At 43.2% G+C, this 19715-nt stretch overlaps 1 protein-coding gene across 1 annotated transcript in view; it reads left to right on the top strand.

The window, feature by feature from the left end:
* igsf3 (immunoglobulin superfamily, member 3) overlaps positions 1–14348 on the top strand; it is a 91125-nt gene extending 76777 nt beyond the window's left edge. The window contains exons 7-9 of the mRNA XM_049595188.1: positions 3809–4219; positions 7246–7686; positions 8335–14348. Of these exons, the coding sequence (XP_049451145.1) occupies positions 3809–4219; positions 7246–7686; positions 8335–8585 (1103 nt within the window). The 3' untranslated portion in view covers positions 8586–14348. The remainder of the gene's footprint in view (positions 1–3808; positions 4220–7245; positions 7687–8334) is intronic.
* The last annotated feature ends 5367 nt before the right edge of the window (positions 14349–19715 follow it).

Here is a 19715-nt window from a genome sequence, read left to right on the forward strand (position 1 = left end):
CTTCCTGTTATTTCTCTTCCACCCCAGTGCGCTTCGATTTTATTTGTCCGTCTGTCTCTGCTTGAGTCAGTGCTAAGTTATGATAACTTGTAATAGCTCATGATGCTACCTAATAGGGCTTGAATAATTAGCCTATTTTAGCTTTGAAAAGGCATTTCTGTAAACACTGATGTAAGGCAACAGGCTTTCAGCCCCCAGTTTTTCTCCTGGCTGCAGATTCAAACTTCAAATGGTGAGCGGCAGAGAATTGCTTTGTCCTGTGCCAATCCAATCCTGCATGGTTCCACTTCAGGAGGTTCGGAGGTAATTCTCCTGCACAGAAAAAAAAAAAAGATTGCCAGGATTCCGCAGGGCTCGGCAGTAATTCCGGATGGGGAGATTGTCAGGCTTCCTACCAAGTCTCTAGTGGGTACCCAGGCAATGATAATGACTCATTTCAAATGCTAGCTTGAAATGCCGTGGCACAACAGGGTGGTCCAGTGGTGCCTTGCAGCCATGCATCCTTTGATTTCAACCGAATGTGTACGTACTGTATGTATAGAGCAACTGTGCAGAATCACCAACAGTGATCATTTGAGCACGCACAGCAATCTGTGAGGGTGAGGTTTTCAGGGCAGATGGCTGTGACCCTAGGCAGTCAATCAGTCAGTCAGTCATAGCAAAGCTTATCGTGAGCTGAGAGGGGACATGAAATTGGAGATGCGGAATGCAGGAGAAGCGTAGAGAGAAAAATTAAATGTAGGGTTTTATATTGGGTCATATTCGTGTCAGTAAATCTATCAAAAAACAATTTTTACAAATACATATTCCCCATCAAGGCTTGATATTGTTTGAAATGTGTTGTGCCAATACAGTAACTGAGTTTTTGTTCCAGTGCCAAGAAAATACTTTTTTTTTTTATACCTTACAATGTGGAATATAGACACATTTTTACTACAAAAACCCTTTTTCATTTGACAAAAGAAGCCATTGTCGTCTAAACTGCAACAGAACAAGAAGCTTGCCCAAATATATTCAATTCGATTTATTTATTTCAATTCATTTTTTCATATAGCACCATATCACGAATCACAATTTGCTTCAGAGGGCTTTACAACATATGACATCCCTCTGTCCTTGGACCTTGACAGCGGATAAGGAAAAATTCCCCCAAAAACACCATTTAACAGGGAATAAAATGGACGAAACCTCAGGAACAGCAACTGAGGAGGGATCCCTCTTCCAGGGCGGACAGATGTGCAATAGATGTTGTGTACAGAACAGATTAACATAATTAAAGTACAATACAGATGATTCATATGGCAAAATGATACATAAGAAAGACAGAGAGAGGGAGAAAGAGTGAGACATGCACAGCAATTATAACAATTACAATTAAAGCTGCAAGCAGCAATGATTGGGCCCTCGCACCTTCACACAACTTGAGGGTGCTAGCAGGATGCTGGCTGATGCCACTGTTCATTTCTGTGAAAGTCAGACCCTGCATGCAGGAGTGAGATGGTATATCCTTCATAGAGTGTAGGTGTTAGAATGACTTATTCCACATTTTGTACTAATTTCTGTGTTCACATGTGGTAGTGGTGAAAACAGTAATTATACGTCATGTTGCTGTAAATAAAAAAAACACAACTGTCTGAAAAGTCTTACTTCCTGGTGCCAGTAGGTGACGCAATCACCATGACACCTAATGTGCATGTAGTTTGCTTCAGGCCTGGAGCCTTATGAAACAAGTGAAGTTTGGGGCAGATTGGACCATGAATGCTGGAGTTACAAACCACTTCCTCTTTGGTGGCAAAACATGGAAATTTGACACCTCTCCACGGTCACACGGTTTGACAAAAACTCAAGCTTTAATCAACTTTTTATGTACAAGGTCTTAAGATGGTACAGACAAGATTTCAAGCCAATTGGATCAAATCTGTCGGAGGTGTTTGTTAAAGTACGACCCTTGGAAATGGCCAAAAATGCACAAAAATTGCACAGTACATTCAAAATGGCTGACTTCCTGTTGGGTTTAGAGTATGGCTCCAAGAGACTTTTTTGTACGTCTCAGGGTCTTGCATGTGCCTACTGAGTTTCGTACATGTCGGCGAACCCAGCTTCGGGGGCTGCTTCGTTGAAATTTTATAGGGGGCACTACTGAGCCATTTTTTGGCAGCCGAGCACAAGACCCCCAAATGTCAAATTTTTCACCAGATGTGATGTGTGTGCAAAGTTTCATGAGTTTTTGAGCATGTTAAGCCCCTCAAAAATGTGATTCATTTGGAGGAAGAGGAATAAAAATCTCAATGAGGTCCTCGCCCTAACTATGACAATAATAGAAATATGACTAATAACAATATATGTATTTATTCATGTGCATAAGTATCTAATAATAATCATACATGTGTAATAATAGTAGAACTATGACTTATAATAATAGCAGTAGTGGTAGTAGTTTATGCATTCACATCTCCACATTGGTGAAAATGTGATTAGAAACAGGTGAAAGCTTTTGGATCTTGAAATTTCTAAAGTATGTTCACTTTTTGCTAATTTAGAAAGAATAAATTGCATTAAAATCCGCATTTGAGTCTTCGTATTTATTGGTTGTTGTTTGCATTCACAAACCACCGCAGCGCTCTGATCCGAAAATAGGCATTCCTCCCTCATTTTGGTGGGAAGAGGGTGGCAAAATGACATTCTGCAGTTGCTCGTCTGCCGCTGAGATCAATTAAGGGAATTTGTTTCCCCAAATTGGGCTCTGCCAACAAACAACTCTTGGTTCGCTGTCAGTGTGCCAAAGCTGGAAAGTGTTACCAATCAAATTGTTATTGTTCAGGTCAAAGATTGTTAATGTTGCTGATAGAGATGCCCTCTAGGAATGCACGCGTGTGGAATTGTTTGACATTTATTCAAGCGGCGTGGTGTTTGTTTGAGTGCAGGTAAATACCCCTGAGATTATGACTGTTGGAGACCAATCTTAACTATTCATGAAAAAATATATACTCATGTCATGCTCGAGAGTTGTATGTTGTGAATTCTTTTTTGCTTTGTGATCCTATGTTTTTATACATCTCATGTTAGGGCTATGTGTGTGTGTGAGTGTGTATTTTCTACATGCTCTGTGCCGAACTAATCCTCCCCCCAAGCATTTGACAGCGGGGCCCTGGCCACGGTCACACCTGATGTACCTGCAGCTAATCCTATCCCACAACCGATGTCACTGTAACCAATCCTGTCACAGCACTCAGGGCAGCCTCAGCTCCTTCGTGACATCTCAGTCACACCTCTCTATCATCTCCTCCCTCTCCTATCTGCTCTCTTCCCATCCCGGTTTGACTTTTTATAAATGCGTTCCTTCTTCTTTCTCCTTCCTCCTACTTTTGGCAGACTGTCAGACCCCCTGCCCCGCTTTTGTCTTGTGTGTTACCTAATAATATCCATAGCCCAGCTTCCCAATCCACCCCCCTTTCTCCTTCACCCCCGTCTCTTCTGCTGTTCTGCATCTTATCTTACATTTCTACTTTGATACCAACAGACCTCCCATCCCCTCAGCTTTGATTTGCCTGACATTTCCTCCTCCTTTCCCCTTCCCTCGTATTTCTTTCTTTCTCTTTGTCACCTGCTTCACCCACCCACGCACTACTATCTTTTCTTGCCCTGCTGGCACCAGAAATAAACCCAGCTACAGGTCGTCTGTCACAAAACAGAAATTGCATTGTGTACCTGTCACCAGTGCTCACATTCTCCTGCACCCAAAGGAATGACTGTCTGCTCTTTTTCCTTCCCTCATGAACCCCCTCTCTCTTTTCTAATTCTTTTGCAGAGAGCAAGCTGCGAGTGCAAAAGACCAACCAGTCTCAGGTGTACCTGGAGGACAGTCGTGTCAGGATCAATTGCTCCATCAGCTCCCAGACCAGCCAGGACTCCCAGCACGCTGTGCTGTGGTATGTTAGGCGCGCGTCCGGGTCAGAAGCTGATGAGCTCCTGCTGAGAATCGAACGCACGGGGGCCTTTGAATATGGCGCCTACGCAGACGAGGAGAGATTGCGACGCCGAGTGCAAGCTGAGAGGCTGTCACCCCGTCTCTACGTGCTGACGCTGAACAGGGCAGAGAACAGCGATTCTGGGACATACTACTGCCTGGTGGAAGAGTGGCTGAGTGACCCAGATGGAGCCTGGTATCGCCTCTCCCGGGAGTCATCGGGGTTCACGCAGGTTCTGGTCAGACAGCCAGGTGAGCAAGCGGTCTGAGCTGCTGTTGTCTTCAGCAAAATGCTTATTTATTCCCACTGCAGGGAAGCAGCAGCTGTCACTTTAGCCCCACATGCTGTCCTGCTTTAGAGCGGTTGACCATTGTTAAACATCCCCCTGACCCACCCCATTTCATATTGCTCTGCCCTCGCCTTGCCTCTCACTCCCACATGCTCTGCTCAAGGCCTCAAGGCCGTCTCGCTCTGATGACCTTACACCTGCCCTGGGCAGAGCTCAGGTGGTAAAAAATGGGTTGAAGTCATGCCAGCTGTCATATGCCACGCCAGAGGGAAGAGCCTGGCTCAGACGGAGAACATAATCCTCTTGTCCAGTACTCAAAAACTTCCAGAGCGCTCACACCCATGATGTACTGACTGCCACCCAAGCCCTGACATCTTACTAAATGATAGTAATCTTAAGTACACTCACACACATCTCATTTCCTTTCCTGTCCTTGATTGAATATTCCCTTGGCCCACATTCTCTTACCATAAACTTGTTTCCCCTCCTTTACAATCAAACTCCATGCCCCCCTGAATGCAAATAAATAATAACAACCCAATGAACCCATCCTTGACATACCCTTTTTTGTGTGTATCTATTCCACACACCAGCTGAAGGTGACTTTTCTCAGACGTCTCATCCGCCAGGTGCGCTGTTTATAATGCAGAGTGAAATCCCTGATATGGCATCTGTCCAACTAAAACGTGAGGATCAAAACGTCTGGTCACGAGCCAGCGGGGCAAGGAGAAGGCTTGTGTTTTATCTCGACGAAGGAGCTGACGCTGCTCTAACAATTAATCGAGCTACAGCGCCCATACAAATGCAGAGATCTGGGAATATGTGCACCTTATATGAGGCTTTTTATTGTGTAAGGCTCTGATTTCTTTCATGCTTTATTTTCAGCTAAAAGTTAACATATGGTTGTTTGTGGAAACTCATCAGTGGCTGGTTAATATTTAACATTTACTGAGGAAGGTAGGTACAAGGTTATACATAACCATATAGGTTTCTAAATTATACATACAGATCTACATACGACAAACAGAATATGCTGTATAAACACCATGGATATTCATTAAGGTGCTAAAAAATGCATTCACTCAGGAAGCCATCCAGAAATCAGTCTGTCGGGAGGAGAGATGATGGGAGATGAGTGCCAGCATTTGCCTGTTTTTTCTGCTCTCCTGCTGTCCTTTCTGCTTCCCGTTTTGCTTTAACAAGGAGACCATTCCAAACTGTGTGTGAGAGGGGCCCAAGCAAGCCAGGTCTCCACTGCCATCTTTTTTTTTAGCTGCAGTAAAACTGGGTCATTGTACCAGCCCTGAAGGGTTGTAGCATACCCATACAGACAGATAGACAGACAGACAGACAGACAGACAGACAGACACGTTAGCCGTGGGGTGGGATCTAACCTTGCTGGAAAGCTGAAAGACCGGTGATAGCTGTGGGCAGCACTGTGGGATTTATTTATTTTTATCTTTTGTTGGCACATATTGAAAAGTTTGGTGTCCCTGTTTGCAGAACTATTTGCCGTTTTGTAGTGTTAAATTGAAGCTGAAATGCCTTCCACAATTTCCCAGAGGCCAAGTTGACATCTTGAAATCACTTGTTTAGTCTGATCAACAGTCCAAAACACAGAGATGTTCAGATGTTTATCATACAAGTCAAAAAAACGTAGGAAGACCTCACATTTTAGAAGTTTTAAGCAGCAAATGTTTTTGCTTGACAAAAGGACTTTAACGAGTAGTCAATCATTGAACTAGATAGTTAATTAATTTTGCTCTGATCCATTTATCCATGAATTGATGAATCATCTTGACTAGCTCAAACAGAAAAAAGCTGCAGCAACAGGATTCCCACAGTCATAAAATTCCTGGAAAAGTTATGAAATTAAGAAAATATTTAAAGATGTTCATAAAAATCCTAAAACACTTCCAACGTTATACAAAATAAATTCATTGTATTACTAATTTAAAATTCTAGTGCTGCATTTCTCGTATCACGTGATATACATTGGCGTATGCAGCCAGTGGGTGGCATAGATTTTAATAATAACTAGATACCGGACACCAAGATGGCACCTATTCATTCCAATGGACTTGCTCGCCTGGAGCATACGCCAAAAAAGTTTTAGCTTGTCGGTTTACTTCTGCGGAATGAGGCCCACTGAATATGTGAAGTAGTGTTTCTCCCGCTGGCCCCACATGCGAGTTCCCACTCAGCTCATCAATCATTTTTCTTGGCTTGACGAAAGTCTTACAAGTTTTGCCTAAAGTCTCCGTGGATCAAATTTCAAAATAGAGAGATCTCCCTTACAGTGGCGGTCCATGGGGAAAATGCTTTTTGGGCCACAGGGGATTTTTTATTTTTTTATTTTATTTTTAATGCAATGCAGCGAGTGGCCACTGGGAAAAATTTGCTGCAAGGCTGAGCAGCTTTCCTGGGGGACTGGTTGATGGCGGGAAGGTCTAATGAGCGAGTTAACTTAGCATGCACTAGCAGTTTGGCTATTTGCAAATGCTGCGGAAGTGTGTTTAAAAATGTATGGCTTTTATACATTATAAAACATGGCTCTAGAGAGAGGTTGTTTGTAGCCATGCTGGATAAAGGCTCTGTACCAAAAGGTTTGATGCTGGTAACATGGGAGAAGTGGCTGTGGTCAGCCATCTGACGGCTCGCTCAGCAGAGTGCCAGCATCTGTACATGTATCACACCTGCTATAGACGGGCCGATAATTTTACTGCTGTGTGTCTACTCTATGTGTAAACACAAAGGTATTCCAGTGCATATTCCATGCTACATTTTTTTGCTACAATGCTTAACTTCGTGCATAGCTCACTGGAATAAGAGCCTCATTATTGCAACCTATGATTGCAATATAGACCTACCTATTGTAATTTGTGATTTGAGGCTCTGTTGCTAGGCCCAACAAATACTGTGCATTTTAATACATCTCCACTTTTTCTCCTCATTTGTTTCTCCTTCTCTTTCTTCCTGCCTCCGCAGAGGTTCGACTGCAGGTGGAGGAATCAGAGTCAAACATGACAGTGGAAGAGTCCGCCTCTATCCGACTGGGCTGTAGCATTCCCTCCCAGTCGTCCCGAGACTCCCGCTTCTCCGTGTCCTGGTATGTGGAGCGCTCCGACGATGAAGACGACGAGGAACAGTTGGGCGAGGAGGAGAGAGAGTGCGTGTTCTCCATCGGCCACGACGCTGTTTTTGGAAACGGAAACTGCAGCCCCAGAGAAGAGCCGGGGCCTAATTCCCGCCTGCAGTTTGAGAGGATGACCTCTGACCAGTACAGCCTGACCATACAAGGAGCACGGCCATCAGACGCCGGCCGATACTACTGCCATGTGGAGGAGTGGCTGCTCAACCCCCGCAATGCGTGGTACCGCCTGGCCACCAACAACTCTGGGTTCACAATTGTCAATGTAATGCAACAAGGTAAGTCCTTAATTAACTAAATCCTTTAAGCTCCTCTGAATGCAGGTGGAAATGAACACGGTGACAAAACCGTACTTGTATCAATGGCTGTTTCCTATTATTACACTGGCAATTTAAGACCAGGGAGCTTCTTCACAGATAGCACAAGATTTAATTAACTGCTGCTTCTTTGGATCTTTCATCTCACAATATATAGTGCCATATTGCCCAATCATAATAGGTCCTCTGTGTTACAGTATATGTAACTAGAGAATATTATGGGCCAATTAAGGAGCTCTCAGGTACTCTATATGTCATCTGTGGATGATCTGGCTTCCCCACTGGCAGCATTTATTTTAAAGATAGGAACAAGCTCAGTTAAAAGCCGAGCCGAGATGGCCACCCACTGTTAAGCATTAAAGCTGAGTGATTAATGGTGTCAAAAGCTGTGCTTGGATGTAAAGCAGTCAAATAGATTCATTCGCCAGTGTCAACAACTGGATGAAAATCATTTATAACAGTAAGAGGTACATTCAGCATGCTAAATGAGTCATGAAATCAGAATACAATTTCAAAGTCCATTTCAGTCTGTAGTTTTTTCAGGATTTGCAGAGATTAGTTTCTTCAGGACTTAACGAAAAGTTTGATTTGTACTTTCTCTGTCAACAGTGTCCACTCTCCAGTCCGTGGTGTGCTCCAACGACTCTCTCTTCTACTTCGTCTTCTTTTACCCCTTCCCCATCTTTGGCATCCTCCTCATCGCCGTGCTGCTGGTGCGCTACAAGAGCCGCAACAACAGCAAGAGCCAAGAAGGTAAAAACGGCGCCCCCCTCCTGTGGATTAAAGAACCTCACCTCAGTTACTCTCCCACCTGTCTGGACCCGCCTGCGCTCAGCCTACACCCCGGCTCTGTCGACTAAGCGAGGGTGCTCCCCCCTCCTGACTCACGCGCATCGCGAATCCAGCCAACACAATGCCAGGGAGCAGATCTGGACTCCACCTTCAGACCTTACTGTCGTTCACTGCTGTGTTGAGTTAGTCAATCAGTTGATCAGTTTAAAAACCCCTACCCTGGTGGCTGCCTGTTTTATGTTAACAACTGTATGTATGTATGTATGTATGTATGTATGTATGTATGTGTGCAAGCGTGTGTGTGTGCTTGCGTGTGGGGACTAGTATGGGTGTGCCATGTCAGCATGGTCAATTGTGCAAGTGCGAATTGAAGGACAAGAGAGTATCACAAGCCTCTCTCGTTTTTTTTTGTTTTCTGTGAAACTCATAGCTGCATTTTGATTTTTATTACTCTGAATATCTGTCTATTTTTCAAAAAAAAAGTAAAAAAAAAATACTGCGCACATGAGATCATCGGCCAATCCGGGAAGAACATTTAAGAGAAGGAACTCTATAACCGACTCCGGCACTCAGTGGATGCCAAAAAAGTCTCCGCACTGATCCAAGAGCAGCCACAGCCTGGCCCACTATGTTGGTTGCCATAGTGATTCTCTGCGCCCACTGACTCCGTAGCTGATGACTTGGTTGCCAGCCTGCATAGAGACAAAGGCAAGGACACACAAGTCTGTGTCCTAAGTGAGGATGTGTGTATGTGTGTTGGCCCACCTGCCTCCACAATGAATTTGCCTTGGCAGACAGAAACAGGTCCTCATGCACCACTTAAACACTGCCAGACACTCTGGCCTTAGCGAGAGACTGCTCCGCTCTTTGCCTCTATCCTCCGAAAAAGAGACGGGGAGAAGGAGACGGAGGAATGTCGGTGATGATGGGGAGTAAATGAACAGCGCTCTCCTGCTGAGGATATATGTACTCTCACATAAAGGATTTTTTTTTTCAGTGCCAAGACCTCCTTATTTCCACGCTGCTCTCCGCAGCTGATGTTTGAAGTTTTAAAGAGAGTCGCGAAGCTGATTGGTTTTGAAGCAGATTGTAAATATGTCTGCTTACCTACTGCTGTGGGTTTATGGGCCTTGAGGGCAAAAGGGCAATTTTTACACTCGTGTTAAATCAGTTGAATTGTCCTGTTTAAATTACACAGTGGGGGTTATTGACTGAAATTAAAATCTTGCACATTTCTTTATGTTGCCCAGTATGACCACTCCGTCCAGTCTTTAAAAGATATCAGCTCAAAAGAGGCAGATGAGAATAAAAAAAAAAAGACTTTTGATTTGCTAAGAGCCACACTGAAGATTACTAATGTGTAGATGTGTAGTAAAACACTTCAAATGTTCTCTGCACATTATAAGAAAACAAAATGATGAGCGGGGACAAATGTTTGACTTTTGTGTTTATTTTAAAGATTTTTCTATTTATTGTTTTTTTACTACTTTGCATAGCTTTGTAAGATTTTTTTTTCTTTTTGCTTTGAAATTCTCTAAGAACTGTGCTGCTTGTGTTGCCAGGCAACTGCACCAAGCAGATTATGTCAATAGCCTGTGTGTTGGCAATGTGGTAGATGTAGAAATGCTAGATTTGTCCTGCGCATTGCAGTCTGTAGCATTTCATACCAGATTGTCAAGTTTGGTCAGTGTCAAAACACTGTATATCTATACCTATAATGAAAATTATTGTGGCTTCTACATGTACAGTAGTCAGAACCGACAAGTCACAAAAACGAATTCACTTAATGCTTTTTGCTTGAGTCGCGTTTATTTAGTGAAAATGTGATGTAACACCTAGGTAGGATGTTTGATCAAAGACAGCTGAAACCGAACTGTTAAGATGTCTTCTAATCACGGATTCTAGCTGAAAGGCGTCATCCTCGGCTCCCCTGATGCAAGGCAGAAGGGTTGAGAATCTGTGTCACCTTCCCTGGAATGCAACAGCCAGGAGAGGTGTGAAATCCTCTACCCCGACCTGGGCCTAACCCTTTCACTGCCAGACCGGACATGAGAACTCTTGAAAAACTTGACATTGTTGTCTCAATCGTGTCAACATGTATATTGCATGACAATACTGCGGGAGGAATTTTGATGTTTTGTAAACTTTGAACTCTTTGAGCATTGTGTTTGTGTGACAGAGCAGTGCCCCCTCCCCCTCCTCCTACCGACGTCCTGAGCCAAGAGTCAACACAAAGCCCAGTCCCTTGTCATCTATGATATTTGACTGCCAATTCCAGATGCCCTTTGAAACCTGTGAAGTAATCTATTTCAAGAATGGGTGTTGTGGAGATTGTGTTTGATATTATAGCTCATATTTGTCTTTTTAATGCTTTGCTTTTATGCAGCACTTCATTAAACAGATTTATGTCCAAAAGAAACAGTACTTACAGTAGCTGATACTGACACAAGTCACTGAGGTCTGATATTTCAACTTCCTTCACTGTTTTTCAAGGTTACCAGTCCATTTTAAGTAGGCCACCCTATTCCATGTGGAACAGGGCTGGTGCTGTAAAGTCAGGGGAGTTGGAAGGAGCTAGATGTGATGCACATGCAGCAAAGTCAGCTACAACTAGATTAATCAGCGTCTTCAAAGAAAAGGTCCATTGATTAGCTGCCAGTCTACTCATTATTCAGCATGTGTTTACAGGTGTTTTCAAGGGGAACAAGGTGCCAGACAAAAGCAGCACACAATGGAAAAAGACAAGTAGTACACACACTTGATATTGTAACCTTCCAAATAGTTCATGAGCTGAACTGGGTGTCTGTGCTTGATAACTTGAAGGTATCTACTGAAATGCACCAATATCAAGTCGTACTGAAACTCATCCAATCAAATGAGAACTGCATTCAATTGTTTTTTGTACCCAGATCTAGAAAAAACGTTCTTCGATTTAATATGACATGTGATCGGCCCACTGCTGCAGCTACAACCCCTTCTCCACCAACATGGAACAGGTTGTGTTCCAGTACCCACACCTGATTTTGAGCCGTTCGGAGCATTTTGACCAAAAATTAATTGGTTCAGAACTTGCAGAGTTGGATCCCAGTTGAAACCAAAATAAGAAGGTTTTCCTTGATCTGAGGTGCTAACCATGATGACATCAGTGTCATATTATATAGATTGGGAAGAGAGGTTGGAGAAGGCAACAATAGAGACATTAAGTAAGAAATCATCAGAATAAAAAATAATGCAGTGGTTTTATTAATAGCTGGTCCCTGCCTGTTTTTTAGATAAAAACAAATATTTGTAATAGCTCACTGGTTGACAGATGGCAGGTGCGATCTGCTATCTTGCTACTACTGTTAACTTCCCTTGTGCATTGTGCGACACCCTCTGTTGATGACGCATGCTTGATTACAGTAGTTCTATTTAAAACAGGTGGAAACGTGAGCTGGCTCACTAGGTAGCTCCAAGGTTTCAAGAAGCAGAGTTAACTTGGTGGAAAAGGGGATCTGTGGTGCCACCTAAACTTTAGGCTTGTTCGAGATGAACTGCGCCTCGCCTGAAAAGTAGACAAGAGCAGGCGGCCGCAGCAGGGGGCGGTGACAAAAAGCTGCAGTGAAGTCGGACAGTTTCCTGACAGTTTCCAGCAGCCTTCAGTCTGTACAGAAAGTCACAGACACACTCACATCCTGTCTGGAATGATGTCAATTCATTAAAAAAAGTGATCAAACCCATATATCAGTTTGTTTTCAGTCTCCAGTTGTTTTAATTATGATAGATTAATTTATTAAAATAAACCTTCAAATTAGACAAATACAGTCTTAATCTCTAACAAAAATGAATAGTTTATCCAAAACGTCATATTGTTGAGTCAACATCTAAACCAATCAGCTGTTAGATCAGGTGAGAGCCAGGGGGTGCAGTCGGTGGAGAGCAACTGCAGCGCCTGGCTGTAAAAACTGCGGCCGCCTTGCTCTCGCGGTTTTATCGCCGTCCACTTTTGTAATACGTCAGAGCAAGTCGGGATGAAGTCGGGCACAAAACTAACCAGCATGCACTGTGCGTCGACCGCCGAGCCTATTCTAAAGCAGTGGTTCCCAACTGGTGGGTCGTGGTCCAAAAGTTTGTCGTGGGTCCATTCTGAATGGACCACAAGTGACTCGTGAATGTGTCAAGATTCTTAAACAACACAAGAAGTAGTACAGTGAATTTCCGGCATACGGTTTTTATTTCAAAGTGCCCTTTCCTGTTGTAGAGCGAGTGACTAACGGACAGCTACAGAGACAGGACACTAGCTCGACGGCACGGCCAAACTCAAGTATGACACTGAATATATTAAACTGTGTGGACCTTGAATTAATGACTAAGGAGAAATCTCGACCCTGTGGCTGGACCAGATCGGAACCACTGTTCCAAAGTATGGCTATACTACACACCTGTGGTGTTTGGTAGTGTTTTACGCTACTGAATGTTTCCATTCACATGACTGCTATGAAATGAAGTACTTAATTTGTATCTCTGCCATGTTAAAGGTACTGGTATTGTCATTTTTCAACAATACCCACCCTATTAATGAGGCAACATTTCAACCATCAAAGTCTTTGTCAGGCAAACATCCAGAGAAAAACAGAAAATGACATCTCCAACTACTGTTACAAGAGCACATGATACATATAAGGAATATTATCCACTATATGCATAAACTCAAGTGGCAACTACACTAAGGCTTGCTAATAGCATATGCAGGGTATAAATACATAGAAACTGTATAAATACATTTTTTTACACATGTACAATGACAGACATATGTACAATACTGTGATTGTGCATGAGGAAAATGAGTTTGTGACAATATTTTGATCTCATTGGAGCTGTCGTTTCCTTTGTATATATCACCTGTTTTTCTTACACATGGGTGTTTGCTTAACAAAGACCTCAGTGGTCGAAATGTTGCCTCATTGAATCACAATTTTCAGTGTGTGGACTACCTCTCTTTTTCCATTATAGACACTCTTTAGCCTCCTGTTGCTTTTTGATGTGATGCCAGTGCAAGTCAACGTATAAATGTATACTGTATATCAAAACTGCAGGAAAGCCATTCTGTGCTTTTCCTGGCCCCAGCATCACCAGAAATAATTGATGGAGCTGTTGGAAAGCTCTCGTGTGATTTGACAGTAATGGCTGCATATGCTATTGACTTGCATTTGCATTGGCAGTAAATTCTAATAGGAAGATGATTTCAGTTTTTCATAAGCAAAGAAAAAAAAAGGAAAAAAAAACTGCAGGAGAGTGTTTGTTGGCTGAATGATTGTCTTTTATAAATCTTGAACATTCCCAGAGATGCAAGTTGTATAAATGGTGCCACTGAACAGCTGCTTCAGCTTCAGTGTGTAAATCACATAATCCCACACTAAATTCATGCAAAATTCATTTCATCTTTCTAGACTTGAGTCAGGAGGTGCAGGTTGCGTGTGGTGTGTGATGTCACATTGCCGCCGCCATGACTGGAGGTGTACAGTCAAACTCTGAATGGTGTTTTTCTTTCCTTTTCTACTAATAATATTAATACCATCCCTAGCTGCCTCCCAAGATTCCTCCGAATGTTCTGACAGTGTTGTAGCTGCGTTTCGAGGGCTGCATGTATTGGCTGTGTGCTGGCTCCAGATTTAGGTGTAAAATAGTTTGTGGTGATGTTTTCAGTTCAGCCAGTGATGCTTTATTTTCAGTGATGTATTTTTATATGACCATGGTTTGATTTTTCCATTTGTTATAAATAGTTGCCATCGTGACCATGAAAAAGGCACTTTGCTATTGTCAGTTTATTGCAATAAAATACATTCAGTGCATCTTCCTGTTTTCCTTCCAACCATATGCATTTTGCAGTATTTGGAGATTAAAACAACATATTGATCCGTTTTCTCACAACAACCATCATGTACTAAAATCCTGCCAGCACCTCTCCCAGCCATGTAGTTCTGCTTTAACCGTAAACTCAAGGTTAATGCCCTGCAGGCATCAGGGTCTGGTTGAATCTGCGTTGCATTTTGACCTCTGAGCCCAGCAACAACATGAGGGTTTATTTACTCCGTATGTGCAGTTGGGTCTGTACGTGTATGTGTGTGTTTTTGTCAGGGGGTTAGAGAAGGATTGGGTCAGCATGTCAGAGGATAAATGATGCTTATAGGGCCTTCTGCAAGTTAACCAGGCACTTTTTTGACAGCCTCAGCAAATCACATCCTACCATTCATAACTCATCCAATGCGGATGGACTCGCTTGCTCTTCCTCTCTCTCTCTCTTAAACACACACAACTCCCCAGCAGTAAACTTCCATCAGTCCATGGCATTCATAAACTTCTCTCCAACTCCTTCTCCTTCCATGAATTCATATTAACTCATATTGATGCACGCATACCCAATGAAGCCGAGAACAAATGCTGCCACCCATTCCATAAATCACGGTGACACAAAGGGAAAACAGCATTCACTGGAAGAAAAATCATAGTTTGGTGTTTGCTTGTGGAGTTACTGGATTGTTTTCTGGGTTGTGATGCATGTAGGTTCCCCCTGAAAGAGCTTTTGGTCGACTCTTGACAAAACAATCTGTCTTGACTGAAAGAGCCCCCACATTCAAAGAGCTATTGATGCTGCTAGCGCTGATAGCAGGCACACTGATACTGCTGATGTTATTGTCAGCCAGCTCTGTAACAACTTCACAGGATGCAAAAAGTACTGAATCCCCCTTTGAGTGCTATCTTCCTGTCCCACTTTCCCCCTGATTTTTTTTGTTCTCCGTCTCCCATTTTCTCAAGCTATGAGGGAAGATCTGTTTTGCATAAAAGTAAGCAACACTCACAAATCCATAGTCCTCGCTGACACGGGTACAGACACCAGAGGGCACACATGGGCAGACAGTACTTAACGATCCAGAGCAGCAGGGCAGCAGTCAGGCAAATAGATTATGATTTATTGCCAGCGAGAGAGGCAGCGCTGACGAGAATGCAAGGACAGGACATGCCTTTTCCTTCTTTCACTTTGGCGAGCTTGGATGCATCATAACGAAGACAGAGAGAAAAATCCATGAAGATCGGTACAGGCTAACAGCATACAGGTGTGAATGGCCCTTATGCAAGAACATGTCGACTCACCAACACACAATGCTCAGCAGTGTAAGCAGGGCATGTTCTGTTCTTGGGGGTGAAGGCATAAGGGAGGTGGAGTTACAGAATTAACAGCTTGTGTGGAGTGTGACTGGTCTGCTGAGGCTTGTGCACAGCTTGTTGCACTCACTTTTGTATGACACCACGTTGCTTTGTGTGGCGTGACTCACTGCAATGTAACTGTGAGTCAATAAGATTGGGGGAGAAATCTTTTTAGCACACGAACTGTAACATTCACATCTCGAGCAGAGCACTGGTTTGCCTCTGTTGTTTGAAGGGGAAATAAAAGTGAGTAATAAAAGAAGAAGAACAGATGTACCACCTGTACTGCTGAAAATGGCACCGCAATTGGCTATTGACGTACAAGCAGCAGTCGGTAATCGTGAGGGCAGCGTGATCTGTGTAAATTATGCAGGGAAAAACAGAATCAATGGCTGTATTATGGGCCTGTTAGTTAAGGCTGTTCATTGAAAAAAAAAATAGGAGTATGCTGTTGATTATCATGGAAACTGAATCACATGATTCACATGGAGCACAAAACACACAAGACACCTCCTGACATAAAAACAACAAAAACACTGATGGTCCCACATCATTCATTATGGATTAAAAACATGCACAAATGTACCAACACACAAACTGACACGCACGCCGGAATATTCTCACTTCATCCATAATTGATAAACACTAAAATCGTGTGTGTACTTCCACTGGCTCTGCCTACGATGAAGTAAACTGATGCTAAGGTTGCAACTGAGGCAATGCTCCCCTGGGACCTCTGCATTTAGTCTCTCTATTCTCGGAGGCCCTGTGAAAGCCTGGAGATTCAAATGCAGAGCTCATTAACTGTTCTGAGCCTTCATTGTTTTATTTGTTTTAGTGAGAATTTAAATGGGCATTTAAATACCTGATAGGTGGGAAGGGCATGCGGAAATGTATAATTTATTAGGGAAATTTTGCCAAGGCCATTTTGTCTTGACCTTTCCTACTAAAGCTTGTCTCCACTTTGCATTATCCAAGTGTGGGTTTACCAGAGGGAGCTTTAGTGAATGTTTTCAACATGGCTTTCAGCTCACAAAGTTTCTCATTTTACAGATAAATAGTACACTTAAATATGTTACTGAAAACATTTGAGGCTAGATATAGGCAATGCAGTGTCGTATTTAATCCAGCTGCCAAGTTTGACGGTTTGTAGGCAGTTCAGCCTAGTTCACATTACACGATTTTCACCCTGATTTTGCGTCGCGGAGACTATCGTAATCTTTTGAGTGTTCTTACCTGGCAACGTGTGTTTCTGTCAGTGGGAGTCTCGCCAACTGCGTTACGACCTCTGTGTGCACACCACAAGGTTTCTCCACCGAGCCCTCGCTGACAGAGCCCCAGATAACGCAATGATGTCACCAAACTTGGAGACAACACATCGTAAAGGCATGGATATTCTTTATCATCCTAGGTCCAAACACAACGCGTTCTCTGTGATCCTGTGGATGCCGCCATTGTTGTTGTTGCTTGCCGGTCGGCTTGTCAGTGTTGCCAGATCTTGGGAGAGAAACAACCAACCAGGGCTGTGGAAACGAGCCCAAAAGAAGCGACTATCATGCTTTTAAATAACTTATTAGATGGATATATATAGAGAAAGGTGACATTTAGAGAGCAAGCCCAAATAAGCATTGGCTGATGCTCTTTGTCAGTCGTGTCAGCCTTCTCCAGTTTTCTAGCATGCCAGATATCCAGATCCAGTCCCAGTCGCAGACAAGGGGGCGACTTGCTCGTAGGCTTGTTCACACATGAGGACTCGTCGTGGCAGACTATCTGCCGACTCACCTCCGACCCAAGGTGGCTCTCAAGATCTTCTGCGATGTCAGAATCGCAGTGAAAATTGTGTAATGTGAACATGGCTTTATGGAATCCTCGGCTGTGATTGGTAGTTGCTGCCATGCCACTGTCTAATTCTAGCTAATGCCACCAACAGTCTCAGCTAGCAGCTGTAGCTTTAATGTCTCTGCAACAAATTACTTGCAATCCATCCAACAGATGTTGAGATATTTTAGCCTGGACCCAAGTGGTGGACCGCCCAACATTTACATCCCTAGAGCCACATTGTTAAAAACATGGCTTTGATATGGTGTAAGAGGATGGAGTAGTGGCTTTCTTTTCCTTGAATCCATCCTTCAGCTGCTAAGCATGCAACGCTGTGGCTATATAGTGAGTGATCCACACAAGCAAATGAATAATTACCATCTGTAGGAAAATATAAGCTCATATTATAAGCACCACAGTTGCCTTTGGGGATTTTAGACAGCAGTATAGTAAACGGGTGCTGAGAAGCAGCAGGGCAGTTAGCTGACATTTCACACTGCGCCCTCTTCTGTGATCACAGCTCAGTTATCCATCGTAGGTCCAGTATATACTGTGCAGTCGCCCACCTTCTGCAGGGCAAAGCAAAGAGATGTTTTGTATTATTATTCTAAGCGAGTTTTTTTTTTTTAATTATTATTATTAAGACTATGCACACTCAATCAGATGAGGTCTTTATGCATAAGTAAAGGTGGTAACAACAGCAAGCTAATCAGCGATGTGCATCTTGTTCTCCTGTGGGAAGCCAAGTAATTATGAATGAGCAGCAGAAGGCAATGCGAGTTCACTAATGTGCCTTTAGTGCTCAAGATGAGGAGAGAAGTAGAAAGATATAATTCTACTATATAATGATCCCAGAAAGGGGGGGGGGGGGGGGGGGGGTGAGTCACGGAGGCAACGAGAAAGCAGGAGGGAGTAGATGGAACAAAATGAATGGCAGCAGAAAGTGCAGGAGAGAGAGAGAGAAAGAGAGACAGAGAGAAAAAGGAAATGTAAAAACCATGTTCCCCAGGGACAAACAGCTACTTCAAACAGTATCGTAGGATGAGCCTGTTGAATATTTGACAGCGTGTAATATACAAGGGTTCCTTATTCAGTGATTTATCCCTCATGATCATGGATCTGGTTAAAGATACTGGTACCAGAATTCTTGAGCCCCAGGTGTAAATTATCTAGAGGTGGATTTTACACCTATCAGACAGCTGCTCCATGCAGCAGTGTATGCTCCTGTAGGTGAGTAGTAGCCCCGCAGACCATCAAAATGGCCTTTGGAGGGACCTACGCTTTGATGATCTGACCGCCTTCATGTGTGGTTGTACAGTCTATTGAAGTCTGCATACCACCTCTGCGTGGGACTCAACAGCTCAGTCGCCACAAGAAAATGTTGGTACTGTATGTTTCCGGAAACCAAGGATACCATACATTTGTACATTTCACATCATGTCAATGTTTCTAAAGCAACATAGGTCTGATTACATGTATATGAGCCCAGTTTGTCGTCTAGACGAGGGAATGGTGGATGGTGTGACACCTTAGCGAGACAACTGGCAAGCTGCAGACCACTGTTCTAAACCAATAAACAACAAAACAGGTTGTTTCTTAATGTGAAATCGGCCCCAATTCTAGCTACGATTGTGACACCAAAACCATTTTTTTAGGGAGACATCTACATCATTTCCAGCAACAATCCTGCCACCAAAAGTGGTTGTTTTTTTAGTGAGACAACAGGGGCACTTCCAAGGGAATTAGACAACCAACAGCAGATGTTTTTTTAGCGAGGCATTGGCAGCATTTCCAGTAATAATTGTGCTAATAAAATCGGGTATTTTTAGCAAGACATTGGTGGCATTCACAGCAGCAATTGTGCACTAAAAACGACTATTTTTGTTGCGAGATATTGGCGGCATATCCAGCTGCAGTTGTGCTACCAAAAGTGGTTGTTTTTTAGTGAGACAAAGGTGGCATTTCCAGCAGCAATTGTGCCACCAAAAGCAGGTGTTTTTAGCAGGACATTGGTGGCATTTCTATCCACTATAGTGACACCAAAACCATTTTTTAGAGAGACATCTGCATCATTTCCAGCGACAATCAAGTTGGGGGTTTTTTTTTTTTTTTTTTTGTGAGACATCAGCTGCATTCCAGCTGCGATTATACCACCAACAGCAGACGTTTTTTAGCAAGACATCAGCAGCATTTCC

This window comes from Epinephelus fuscoguttatus, linkage group LG13 (genome assembly GCF_011397635.1).
Source record: "Epinephelus fuscoguttatus linkage group LG13, E.fuscoguttatus.final_Chr_v1".
Classification (NCBI taxonomy): Eukaryota; Metazoa; Chordata; class Actinopteri; order Perciformes; family Serranidae; genus Epinephelus; species Epinephelus fuscoguttatus.